General features: G+C 51.9%; 1 protein-coding gene across 4 annotated transcripts in view; it reads left to right on the forward strand.

Annotated features, from left to right (window-relative positions):
- The window catches only part of FARP1 (FERM, ARH/RhoGEF and pleckstrin domain protein 1), a 285713-nt gene extending 273828 nt beyond the window's left edge, over window positions 1–11885 (forward strand). For all 4 annotated transcript variants that reach the window (XM_058548404.1, XM_058548406.1, XM_058548403.1 and 1 more), the window contains exons 21-27: window positions 118–207; window positions 951–1033; window positions 1115–1227; window positions 1815–1981; window positions 7768–7875; window positions 8352–8503; window positions 10305–11885. In XM_058548404.1, coding sequence (XP_058404387.1) covers window positions 118–207; window positions 951–1033; window positions 1115–1227; window positions 1815–1981; window positions 7768–7875; window positions 8352–8503; window positions 10305–10386 — 795 coding nt within the window. In that variant the 3' untranslated portion in view covers window positions 10387–11885. The remainder of the gene's footprint in view (window positions 1–117; window positions 208–950; window positions 1034–1114; window positions 1228–1814; window positions 1982–7767; window positions 7876–8351; window positions 8504–10304) is intronic.
- The last annotated feature ends 959 nt before the right edge of the window (window positions 11886–12844 follow it).

Here is a 12844-nt window from a genome sequence, read left to right on the forward strand (position 1 = left end):
ACTGGATTTGTCGAGATCAACGAATTGTCGTGCAAGATTCTGAAAACATACCTTCCGCACTTGTTGATTTCAAACGGAGCCCCTTCGTCTCAGCCGCACTTGTCCTTGCTCCTCTAGTTCAACGACGTCTTGCTGTACACGAGCAGGGGGCTGACGGCCTCGAATCAGTTTAAAGTCCACGGGCAGCTCCCGCTCTACGGCATGACCGTGAGTATGCGCTGTGGGTGCGAGATCGGGGCCTTTCCCTCTGGGCTGCCTGCAGGTTGCAGGCCAGGCGAAAGGGAGCAAGAGCCAGGGACAGTGACGTGAGGAAGGAAAAGGAGGGACTTGACAAGGAAGTGAGAGCATCACAGGTGCCATGGGAAACCTGGGCCTTGTTAGGCGCCCCCTAGAGGGAGGGGAGATGCACGGGTGTGTTCCTTCTAGAGCCACGCAAGGAGGCAGGCTGACGGGCCGCATGCGTGAATCTGCCTCTCCCTGCTCTGAGCCCGGCCTCAGGGCCCTGAAAGACAGTCCCCACCATCCACGTGGAGTTACGGAGCCCACTGCTAGACAGGGAGCCGCTGTCCTTCCCCGGAGGTGTGCCAGTGGCCAGGGCTCCATATTCTAATGACCGTTGGGTGGCAGATGCAAACAGGGTGCCAGTCTGCACAGGATTATTTCCCTGGCTTATACCCACACTCTGCTCAGTGGTTGCATAGAAGGAAGTTTGTGGGCTTTGCCAAAAAAATTCAACATGTTTTGACCTTCCTTCTGCCTTTCCAAATTGTGATTTTTTTCTGATTTGGACCCCTTGTCCCTCTGCAGTGGTTCCTGGTTCCTCTGAGCCCTGCTGAGTGTCCCCACCTTCTCTCCAGCATTGGCCTGTAGCCAGTTTAGTGAATGTTTGAAAATGCATCGAGGGTCTCCCTCCTTTTTTTGCAATAATGTCATGAACACTTGTCTCGCAGATAGAGGAAAGTGAAGACGAGTGGGGCGTGCCCCACTGCCTCACCCTCCGGGGCCAGCGGCAGTCCATCATCGTGGCCGCCAGGTAACTGGGGAAACTGACCCCGCAGCTCTTTACCCTTTTATCTGCTGTGGCCTGAAAACCTGACGTCCACCTCTTCTTCAGCTCCCGGTCCGAGATGGAAAAGTGGATCGAGGACATACAAATGGCCATTGATTTGGCAGAGAAAAGCACTGGCCCCACACCCGAGTTCCTCGCCAGCAGCCCCCCTGACAACAGTAAGTGTGGAGAGGGGCGCTTTCCTGGTGCAGGCCAGGCCATTGCCTTGAGGAGTTAGCGTGGAGGGGAAGGCCAGCTCTGGCTTACAGAGGGAGTGCATCCTGTTGTAACTAAAATCACCTTCCCGGTGAGCCTCATGTCCATGGTCCACATTTGTGTTTAAAGCTCAAAATCAAGCAGCCTCCTTTTTGTAAAAGTATAACCCTTCAAACAGTCTGAGGGAGCAGGGAAGTCATCTTTCCTGGGCCAGCATTGCCCCTTGTCATACAGAATGTCAGCGTCTAGGGAGAGAACACAAGGCCATCCAGGGGCCCAGGCCCAGGTGTGTTAGGGGCTCCCTGGCAGAGAGGCTGGCAGGACGCCCCCAGATGTGGAGCCCTGACAAGCAGAGGGGCTGCTGGGAAGCCCCCTGGCATGGGACCCTGATAGGCAGAGGGTGGCTAGTCTGTGCACGGGTTCCCCAGGGCCAGACCGCTGTGAGTCCCCCCTACCTTCCAGTCCCATTCAGCAGCTGGGACGGGTCGGGAAAGGGGCCCTTTTCCCGGCGAGCAAGGGTCAGAAGCACTGCCTTTTGCGCATCCTGCAGAGTCGCCCGATGAGGCCGCGGTGGCCGACCAGGAGTCGGAGGACGACCTCAGTGCCTCGCGCACCTCGCTGGAGCGCCAGACCCCGCACCGCGGCAACACCATGGTGCACGTGTGCTGGCACCGCAACACCAGCGTCTCCATGGTGGACTTCAGCGTGGCCGTGGAGGTACGGCCGCCAGCCCAGGGGGCGGGCGTGGGGTCATGGGCCACTCTTGTCCTTCTGAGCATGCGCGCCCAGCCTCGCAGGCATTGACCTTCTCCCACGAAAGCGAGCGCGTGTCTTGGCCTCGTTCGGCCCCACTGCCGCCTGTACAGTGCTCCTTTTCCTTTGTTCTCCCGGCCATCTGCGCCGTTGTTCTTCCTCTCGTCGAGTCAGCCGGAGGGCAGAGGCTGATCCTGCATTTAGCCCTGTGACCCGAGACGCATGCAGAGAGCCCGGTGCGGGCGGACGGGCGGCTCGAGGCGCGGGGTCGCCACATCCTGGAGCGGCTCCCTGCAATCGGGTGGGACGAGGCAGGATGGTCGGAAAGCTGGTGTCAGGCGGTCAGGTAGAGTTCACGGAAGAAGCCGCAGGACACGGCCCCTCCGGGCAAGCTCTGGGTGTCGTCCCTGAGAGTTGGCTTGGTGATGGGCTCTCCCCAGATTGCAACCGCGAATCTTCCAGAACTCTCTAAACCCCATTCCCTAAGCATCCTCCAGTCCAGTTCCCTAAGCCATTCCCTTTCAGAAAATGTCAAGCCCAGAAAGCCAGAAAACCGCCGAGTTCTCTTCATATCCCATGGGCGGCAGAACCTGACCTGAGGGTTAGGAGGCTCTCTTGTTTTGTGTGAATGTGCCTGTTTCACTACAGAATCGTGTTGTGTTTGATTCTGGGCTTCTGCCCAGACCCCATGGCTGGGGTGCCATATAGTAGAGGCCCTGGGTTATCTTTCTAAAACCTGAAAAGTTCTGAATTCCTAAACATGCCTGGCCCAAAAAATGTCACACGAGAGAATGTGAGCCAAGAACAATGGTTTGTTTGCCTTTTTCCCCAGCAGTGTTGGGGATATGCCACATTTCCTGATGGATGGCCCACTGCCACTCTCCGAGGTGGTTCTCTGAAGGTGACCTTCAGTTCTATGGAACTGCTTGTATTGAGTTTCTTTGCTACAGATAGTGTTCTAAACCCTGTGCCTGCTCCTAAAAACACCCTCAAGGGGAGGCGTCCTGGGCCCAGGCCCTGGGAGTGGGGCTCTGCCACGTGGAGGTCCCCCGGCTGTGCCTGGCCTTCCTTCCTTCCCTCTCCTCTGTGCCCCACAGGGATGGCCTTTCTCCTCCTTATGGTACTAAGCATTCCGCCCTCCTTCACACTTCCACCGGCTCTGTCTGCAAAGCTTGCCAGCGGAGACTTCTTCCAGGGGACTGAGAATCTTTCCAGCATGGAGGGAGCAGGGAAGACCCAGTGACCGTCTGGTGGGAAAACATCCCCAATCAGATCTGTGTGTCCAGTATAGTCCAGTGAAGCCGGTGGAGGTGCAATGCTGTGGGAGAGAAATCATCTGCCTCCCTTTATACAGACCTGCGTGATATGTAGTTAAGACTGTCAAGGCGTGGGAATGGGGTAGGCTTGAAACTTCATTTTTAACCCTGGAGGCACGTAGGTGTTCAAGAATGCAGGAAACGCACCTAAGTCAGGTCCTGGGCGGCCCAGAGACACTTCCTCAGGCCCAGCTCTTTTGGGGTGACAGGGCTGCACAGCTGCCGTCCTTTGCGTGGTCAGTGAGTGTGCAGAGGCGGGTCAGCACACTGGCTCACAGGCCACAATCTGCACACCCACCTGAGTGTGTCCAGCCCGTGAACTAAGAAGGGGTTTCACATTTTTGAATGGTTACTAGAAATATCTTTGATTTTGCCTCTTGTCCCGAAAAGCCTAAAATATTTACTCTGTGGTCCTTTGAGGAAAAGTTTGCCGAGAACTGTAGAGCGTGAAGGCAGCCCCTGGCGGGGTGGCTACAGGGCGGCAATACTGCAGGCTCAGGACTCGTGGGACTGGCTTGTCTGTCACTCTGCAAACATCCCTCCCTTGCCAGACCCCTCTTCCCAGGGCGCATGGCTTCAGTCTGGTGTCTGTGGTGGGCTCCCCCCACTGCGAGTCACATGTCCCCTGACTGGCAGATGAGCCCCGTTCTCCCAGGGCCTCAAGTTCCACTGTGTGGCGGAGGGGAGGGGAGCAGCCCCTTTCCTCCTGATGTGTCCCCACCGTCCTACGCACCAGCCTCTCTCTCTTCCAATTCTGACTCCTACAGGACTCATGCAGGTAGAAACAAGTACCGGGGATGTTTGGGGACAGCGTGAAGACGAGCTGGCCTCAACAGAAAGTTTGTCTGCAAGCCAGTGGGCACGGGGGGTTCATGTTAGACAGCGGGGTCTGATGCTGGGATGGCCAGTGTGAAGCCTCGCCTGTGGGCAGTAGGGCCAGTGAAGGGTTCTGAGGTGAAATGATCAAAGTCGTCTTTTAAGAGGTGTGATCTGGGAGAAGGGTGGGCGTTGTTCAGCAGGTGACCCCAGGTGAGGACCACGAAGTTGGAAGGATCCGCAGTGAGAGGGAGAATCAGGGGTGGGGACTGTTTGTTGCCTGTGGCGGCTGTAACACATTATCACAAACTGGTAAAACAATGGAAATTTATCCTCCCACAGTGCTGGGGGTTGTCCAAGATCAAGGTGTTGGCAGGGTTGGCTCCTTCTGGAGGCCCTGAGGGAGGATGTGTTCCAGGCCTCTCTCCTGGCTTCTGGTGGTTGCCAGCAATCCTCTGTGTTCCTCGGCTTGTAGAGGCATCACTCCAGTTTCTGCCTCTGTCTCACTTGGCGGTCTCCCTGTGTGTCTCTCTTAAAATGTCCTTTTCTTACAAGGACATCAGTCATTGGGATGAGGGCCACCTCACTCCTGTATAACTTCCTCTTAACTTGATTACATCTGCAAAGACCCTATTTCCAAACAAGGTCACCTTCACAGGTACTGGGGCTTTGGACTTGAACATATCTTTTTCGGGGACACAACTCAGTCCACAGCGGGGACTGAGCCGTTTGGGAGCTGGGAGGAGCCAAGAGGCTTTCCTTTGGTTAGGGAGTCGGGGAGAGGAGGCTGCTGTGAAAGGCAGCGAGGAAATGGGTCATCGGCTGGTTCCGGGTCAAGGATGTTGATCTCTCCCATAAAGTCAGCAGATGAAGAGTGGGCCAGGTTGGAGACAGCCTAAGGGTCATTCACATAGACAAAAGGGTTCAGGCTCTTGAGAGCAGAGTTTAGGGGACTGATGTGTATCAGAGTGAAGCCAAGGGGAGTGAGAATTTTGGTGGGGTTGGCAACTTGGGAGACTGCTAGGACAATGGGAGCAAAGAAAGACCAGTGGATACAGTTGTTAAGAAGCATCTAGTCTACTAGGATGGCAAGGCCAGAAGGATTTATTCAGAGAGTTTATACCCTGGCAAGTTCCAGAAAGGATTTAGGGTGGCTGGCAAAGGTTAGAGCATTCTCCTGAATGTGCCTTGGGAGAAATACTGGCCTAGAATCTGGTCGATCAATAAAGTGCATACACTACACTGGGACTGGCTCTTGTTCCCAAGTTAATTGCATCTAAGAGAAAGCTCTTGTGGACTGTCTGAAGGGATTTATTTGATTCAGTATAAAAACACAAAGTACAGTCAGTCACACACTGAGTAACAATGTTTCTGTCAATGACTGACCACATGTACGACGATGGTCCCATGAGATTAGTACCACACAGCCTAGGTGTATAGTAGGCTATACCACCTAGGTTTGTGTAAGTACACTCTATGATGTTTGAACAATGATGAAATCACCTAACGTCGCATTTCTCAAAATGTATCCCGTCGTTAAGTCACGCATGACTGTGTAAGGAGAGGAAGATGTGCTCCTCTCCTCACCTCCACAGTGGGACTGCCGTGTAATCATGTGGGATTTGCAAAAGCATCAAATCCCAGAGTCTGTCTGCCACCATCACCTGCTTAGAACTCAGAGCACCCCATTTTCTTGTGCCTTTCTGCCAGTGGGTGAGTGGCAGGCAGACGGGGTGATAGACGGTTGCATCTGGGTGAGGGGATGGGACATTTGGCCTGGGATGCCCCCTCCCACTCCATCTGCAGTGTCCCCCTCAGTTCAGCTAAGCCCCAGTCCACAGGGACGGGCTCTGTCTCCTTCCTGCGATCTCTCAGCTTAACTCACTGTTCCTTTCTGTCTCCCCATCAGAGCATGAACAACTCAAGGGCAGAGACATTTAAACTCTTTTCATCTCAGCTCCTAGCATAGGGGCCTTACATGGGTACTTAAAAATGCTTATTGGATTAAGTACAAAAGTACCGAAGGGATAGAATGAAGCAGACTCAGATATATTTTTTATATATTTTTTTATTGTGGTAAATTTGCCCATTTAACCATTTTTAAGTGAACAATTCAGTGGCAGTAATTCCATTCACGAGGTTGTGCGACCATCACCACCATCCATTTCCGTCTTCTTTGAGTCTTCCTGGTAATGGGCTGCCCGCTTGTCAGGGATGTGAGTGGGCCTTCTCAGAGTCCTCTGAGCGGTGACACTGAGGGGCTTCAGAGAGTCAGTGAGGACGTGCATCCTCCGCTCTCGGCGTCCCATCATGGCTGTCCGGGAGTTGACGGTAACGCTCCACGCCAGCAGCTCCTGCAGGCCTCGGGAGACCACAGGACACCCTAGTATGCCTGTTTCTACCAGTGTTTACGCTTCTTCTAGCTCCTGGGGAGAGGTCACTTGGGTGCCTGGCGGAGGACAGGGCCCAAAAGCACTGCAGCAATCCAGCCTTCCAGCCCAGGCCAGGGCCACTAGATGGCAGTCAGGAGCTGCTGGCACGGGGCTCACGATGGCTTACTCTCGAGGAGTGTCCTTCCCTACAGCTTCTCTAACAAAGCACCACCAACTGGGCAGCTTAAACAAGTGTGTCTCACTATTCTGGAGGTCAGAAATCCAGAAATCAAAGTGTCAAGAGGTCCAAGCTCCCTTGGAAACCTGTGCGAGGGGGTATCCTTCCCTGCCTCTTCCAGCTTCTGTGGTCCGCTGGCCACCCTTGGTGTTCTTTCGCTTGTAGCTATGTCACCCGAGTCTGCCTCCATCTTCGCAAGGCACTCTTCCCTGTGGCTGTCTCTGTGTCTCTCCTCTAAGGACATCAGTCCTAGTGGATTAAGGGCCCACCTTACTCTAGTATTATCTCCTCTTAACTAATTATACCTAGGATGACCCTATTTCCAAATAAGGTCACATTTGGAGGTCCTGGGGCTTAGGTCTTCAGTGTATCTTTTGGGGGGACATAATTCAACCATAACAGGTGACAAGAAGAATTAATCAATCAGGCTCATACCATCCACCTCCTGGGGGTCTCTCCACCTATCAGAGAGAAATGCCATTTTCTTTTTCTTTCCTTTTTTTTTTTTTGTGAGGAAGATCAGCCCTGAGCTAACATCCATGCTGATCTTCCTCCTTTTTGCTGAGGAAGACCGGCTCTGAGCTAACATCTATTGCCAATCCTCCTCCTTCCCCACCCCCCAAAGCCCCAGTAGATAGTCGTATGTCACAGCTGCACATCCCTCTAGTTGCTGTACGTGGGACGCGACCTCAGCATGGCCGGAGAAGCGGTGCATCGGTGCGCACCTGGGATCCGAACCCGGGCCGCCAGCAGCGGAGCGCGCGCACTCAACCGCTAAGCCACGGGGCCGGCCCCGAAACACTATTTTCTTAAGTCAGTCGCAGGAAGCCTGTTCTCTGAACCAAAGCCCCTGCCTGTGAGCCCTGTGTAGGCAGGGCCCGTCCAGTACCCACACCGAGAGTCCCACTAGACTGTGAAGACCAAGTTCTCCTTTCCACTGGACCAGCCCGCACCCCGCTGGTGGAGGCACCCCCATTGGTGCTCCTTACAGGCCTACTTGTCTTTCAGAATCAGTTGTCTGGGAATCTGCTGAGGAAATTCAAAAACAGCAACGGGTGGCAGAAGCTGTGGGTGGTGTTCACGAACTTCTGCCTGTTCTTCTACAAGTCACACCAGGTAAGTGCTTCGCACAGGGCAAGTGGCCCTGTGGCCTTTGGGATAAGGCACTAAGTGTGCCTGCCCCGGGGAGGGGAGAATCTTAGAGACCCCTCCACAACACCCTCCCTTCTTGGGGGGCAGCCTTCCTCTGGAAGATGAAGAGCTTTGCCATCAAGTAGCCCAGCCAGGGATGGAGAGAAGGCAAGTGTTGGAGGGAGTCCCACCACAGGCCTGCCCAGGAAGGGCATGTCCATCAGAGACCCTCAACTCTGAGGGCAGGTTGACATCCATCTGCTGACATATCCAGCCCTGAAAAGGGCCATTTGTCTGCTGGTTGGACAAGGAGGGAGATGACTGAATTGATGGCTCATGTCCTGGCCAGGATGCACTAGCTGGACCACAGCACATCAGCCAAGACCAGCTTGCCCAGAGTTGCTGTGGGGCGAGAGGCTGCAGCCACCTCTCCCAAACCGCCTTCTGTTGACCTTTTCCAGGACAATCACCCCCTGGCTAGCCTGCCTCTGCTTGGCTACTCACTCACCATTCCCTCGGAGTCTGAGGACGTCCACAAAGACTACGTGTTCAAGCTGCATTTCAAGTCCCACGTGTACTATTTCAGGGCCGAAAGCGAATACACATTTGAAAGGTAATGTTCCCCTCTGCACAGGGCACCTGCAGAAAACGGACTCTCCTCTCCCGAACAACAGGATTTCTCCGGAGCCAGTGAGGGCACAGGGCGCTCCTGGCAGCAGCTACTTGCTGCCCATGCTGGGCCTGGGTATTTACACCTTCCAGAATGTGCTTGTCGTTCTAACCCCGCCAGTTGCTTAGAATGAAAGTGTGTCATGAGATCCAGGGTCCCTCTGCGGCAAGTCCACTTCTGTCCTCATAGAAGCAAGTAGAACCACAATTTCCCCGGGGAATAGCATCAGTCCTTAACCTGTACCATGTCAGTTAATGCCACACACTTGGCACTTTTCCATCTCTAACATGTGTTTCTGTCTCTAGCTTCAGTAGCTGTTTAGTCCTAATACTTCTGATTGGGCTATGGCCAAAAGGCTGTTTCAGGTCAAAAGACCACACGAGGAATGAAAAAAATCCTAATATTTCTTCAAGTTACCTTATTAGTAAGCCTGCCTACATGGTAGAATGAGACCCAGAGGCAGTAGTCTTCATTTAGCCAAGAAATAAAGTAAAATGGAAAGAGCCAGGCTATCACGTTTGACCAGTGGCTTCAGTCTGTTCCTGAAATTTCAAGTACAAATTCTGGGCCTCTGGGAACTGCATCCGCAGCAGGCGACGAAAGCAGTTGTCACTGCTGAACCACCTTGGGGGGGATCCTCAGGCCACAGACCAGACAGGGCAGTAGCTGCCACCCCCATTTAGGGAGAAACCGTTTGATAGGACAGTAACTTATTCCCTCACTACCCAATGACACTCAACCACAGGAGTTTCTAGTTGATGGGCCAGTTATGATCTGTGCACAAGCCCTAGTAAAGTTAGTTCAGGGGAAAGAGCACAGTGGTTCAAAACTAGGGTTGAAAGCCTCCCATACTATCATCCCTAAACAGCAGTCCCTGAACTACATTGTTGGGAAAATGAGCGCAGGGAATAGCAAGTCTCAAGTCTGATCCCGAACTGGAACCCTTCGATTGAGGGACTGAGCATGGGAGCTGGATTAATCCAAGTTGGGATCTTGTTACTGTTGTGGCGAGGATAGTTTAGCCTTGAGTGGTAAGAGCCTAAACAGACGTGTGATCAGGGGCTTTCTAAAGCCATGCTATAAGCTCCATGAAGGCAGGAAGCTTGGCTCACTCCAGGCTGTCTCACCCTCGGCACTACTGACACTTCAGACCAGATAACTTTTGGGGGGCAGGGGAGACGGTCTGTGGATTGTAGGATGTCCAGCAGCATCCGTGACCTCCATCCACTAGATGCCAAATGTCCCTATGTATCTGAAAACCGCCAGCATACCACGAATACTCAAATGCATAAAATGAACTCCCACTAAGCAGGATGGGCTGCACAGCATTTTCCATGAGAAAGATCAGGAGGTCGAGTTCTCCTAAACAACCAGAGGCCACCTTACCTCTAACCGCTCTAAATGGGATGTGCCGCCATGTCACGTGGGCAAGGCACGTCCATCTCGGGCACTCTGGGTTCTCTACAAAATGAGCATGTCCAAGTCAATGGTTCTCAAACTGTGCTCCCCAGGAACACCCAGAGGAACCCTTAACCCTGCTTTCATTTACTTGGGTGCTACCCGTTCATTTAAGAACTCTTCTTCTGCTAAAACGGCAGATTACACACCGGGCAGTATTACCTCAGGCTGTGGTTTTGTGAGCAATGACAGCCAAGGGTCACGAGGCTGTTACAAGCCAGAGAAAAAAATCAGACAGGAGTTAATAAAAAGTGGCCCTTGACAGTTCTTTACTTTCTTGTCTTAGGTGGATGGAAGTGATCCGAAGTGCCACCAGCTCGGCCTCCCGTGCCCACATTCTGAGTCACAAAGAATCTCACGTGTATTGATGGCAGGACAAGTTATTGATTGTTCCAGCAGTGGCTGCTTTCCTGGAAGACATTTGCTTTCTTCTGTACTAATGAAACCTGGTAAAATTGATACCTGTCTGGAAAACAAAACCATGGTTTTACAGCAACTCTCATCTGTCTCCACAGAATCGTTTTAACCTTGTCTTTTCAGCTGTTAATTTCTCGTCTGAATGGAAGTGCTCCCACCTCCAACGCTGGTGGCGTCTTGTCTATCATTCTCTTGGTGGGCTGTTTTTAGCTTGTGCCAGTATTAAAACATTGTCACTAATATAGTGCCAAATGACATTTTTTTCCTCTACAACTGCACCTTAAAAGCAGTACAAACACATCCGTTCAACCAAAAGACAGGGCAAGTGCTCTTCTTTTTCTTAAAGAAACTTTTATTATTTTGATTTCTAGGCTGCTGCATTTTAAAAAATGGATTTTCCAGTGTTTGCGATACACATGGCACAATCTTAAGCAAATGAGATCATTCTCAGATTTCGTTTTTTTCAATCTTTCTACTTTTATAACAATAGGACGTTAGTAGGATTTACTTCTTTGATTAATAAGCAATTTGCAGCACACTACGTTCCATTTTGGGGTTTCGTGCTCCCATGAAACGCTGGTTACCAGACCTACTTCTTGGCGCAAGTTGACCAAATTGTTTAAGTGATTACTGTTTTCAAACTGTAGCGGGTTCTTTTCTGTTAAGAGAAGCAGAAATCCAGTGCGATGTCTGGACTATCACTGTACTGTGAGTGGTGTATACAATGGGAAGATATTAAGCTGTGGTGTTTTGCTGTCTGTTTCACAAGCATGAAAACCTGTATGTCAGAAATCAGGGCCATTTGTGGTATGTTATGTTATGGAGAGTTTTTGTGAGCTTCCGGTGGATGCAGAAGCACTGCAATAATAGTGCGTAGTCCCTGGCCCCCGTTATCATACCTATATCCTCCTGCAGCTGTGGTTCGGAACTGCACATTCAGTAGTAGTATATATCGTGCCTGTCTTCAAATAACAACATTCTTTTCTCCTTTTTATACTCATTTGCCCCAGGCATGGGGTACCGACAGTATGACATTGCATATCCTTGATAGTCGGACTACACAAGGAACATGGTTTCCAGTAACTGCTGGGCCCACTAGTCAGAATCTGTTTGCCTAGTCTCTCTGGGGATCAGGTGGCTGCTATTCCCCTTGTATTGTTAAGCCCTATCCGATGCAGCCCCCAGAGGGGGCGACCAACACAACACAGTTCTCTTCCAGTGCCCTGCACCACAGCTGGGAAAGCCCCTCACTAAGAAAAGCAGGTGTGCCCCGACCCCGTGGAGCTGTGACTGGTGGACGTGGAGATGGCAATGTACAAATGGACGAGTAGCTTGAGTTGTGTTAATCATTTGCCTTACAATATGTACCAGACGGTTTTAAGTACTAACAAAAGGGAATAAAAATACCTCACGCCACAATCCAGCATATTGAAGTTTTAAGGCAAAACCACCAATCTAGTCTGTCTTTATTTTCATCTGATGCGGGTGGGTTGGGGGGCAGAGCTCGATGGTCACTGCAGGGTGGGTGGGAAACAGAAAAAGAACAGAGACTCCACTGCTCATTAAGACAGACAACATGTTTTGGAAAACTTGTTTTGATATTTTCGTCTAGCTGTTCCTTCCAACTTGGTACTGGGGAAACAGAACATTTCTAGGAGACTGCTTGTCAGTGACTATAAAAGACAAGGACTAAAACCCAAGGGATGAGAGCAAAGCAGGGAGGGGCTGAATTCCTTTGTGAAAGGGGCCCCGGAGACAAGCCAGTTCCCTGAGGCTGCCCCCACCCCGGGAAGGTGAAGCTTGAGTACATTTGACCCCAGTGGCCAAGCAGCCAAGACAGCAGAGGCAGTCAGGAAAATTCTCCCTCCAGTAGTTCACTGTCACTAAATTCTACAAGGCTTGGGGATGAGGTGGTCTCCTACTTCAGTATCTGTGAATGATTTCAAACCATTTGCAGGACACTTCGGGTTCCAAACTAGCACCTCTGTGCCCCCCTGTGACTTCAAAGAAAACTTAAGTCCAAATCATGTGGGCAGCTGAGACCACTCCCAAGCTGCCAGGAACAGACAGAGGTGCAGAGATTCCCCCTTAGTCCACTGGCGCTGCTGTAACAAAAATGCCACAGACTAGGTGGCTTATCAACAACAGAAATTTATCTCCCAGTTCTGGAGGCTAGGATGTCCAAGATAAGACGCCGACAGATTCGGGTCGGCTGAGATCCCTCCTCTTGGTCCATGGACAGCAGTTTCGCTGCATCCTCACATGGCAGAAGGGGCCAGGGAGCTTTGTGGAGTCTCTTTCATAAGGGCACTAATCTCCACTGATGAGGCTCCACCCTCATGACCTAGGCCTCCCAAGGGCCCCAGTTCCCAATACCAGCACACCGGGGGTTAGGATTACAACATACAA

The sequence above is a fragment of the Diceros bicornis genome, chromosome 9 (genome assembly GCF_020826845.1).
Source record: "Diceros bicornis minor isolate mBicDic1 chromosome 9, mDicBic1.mat.cur, whole genome shotgun sequence".
NCBI classification, from domain to species: Eukaryota; Metazoa; Chordata; class Mammalia; order Perissodactyla; family Rhinocerotidae; genus Diceros; species Diceros bicornis.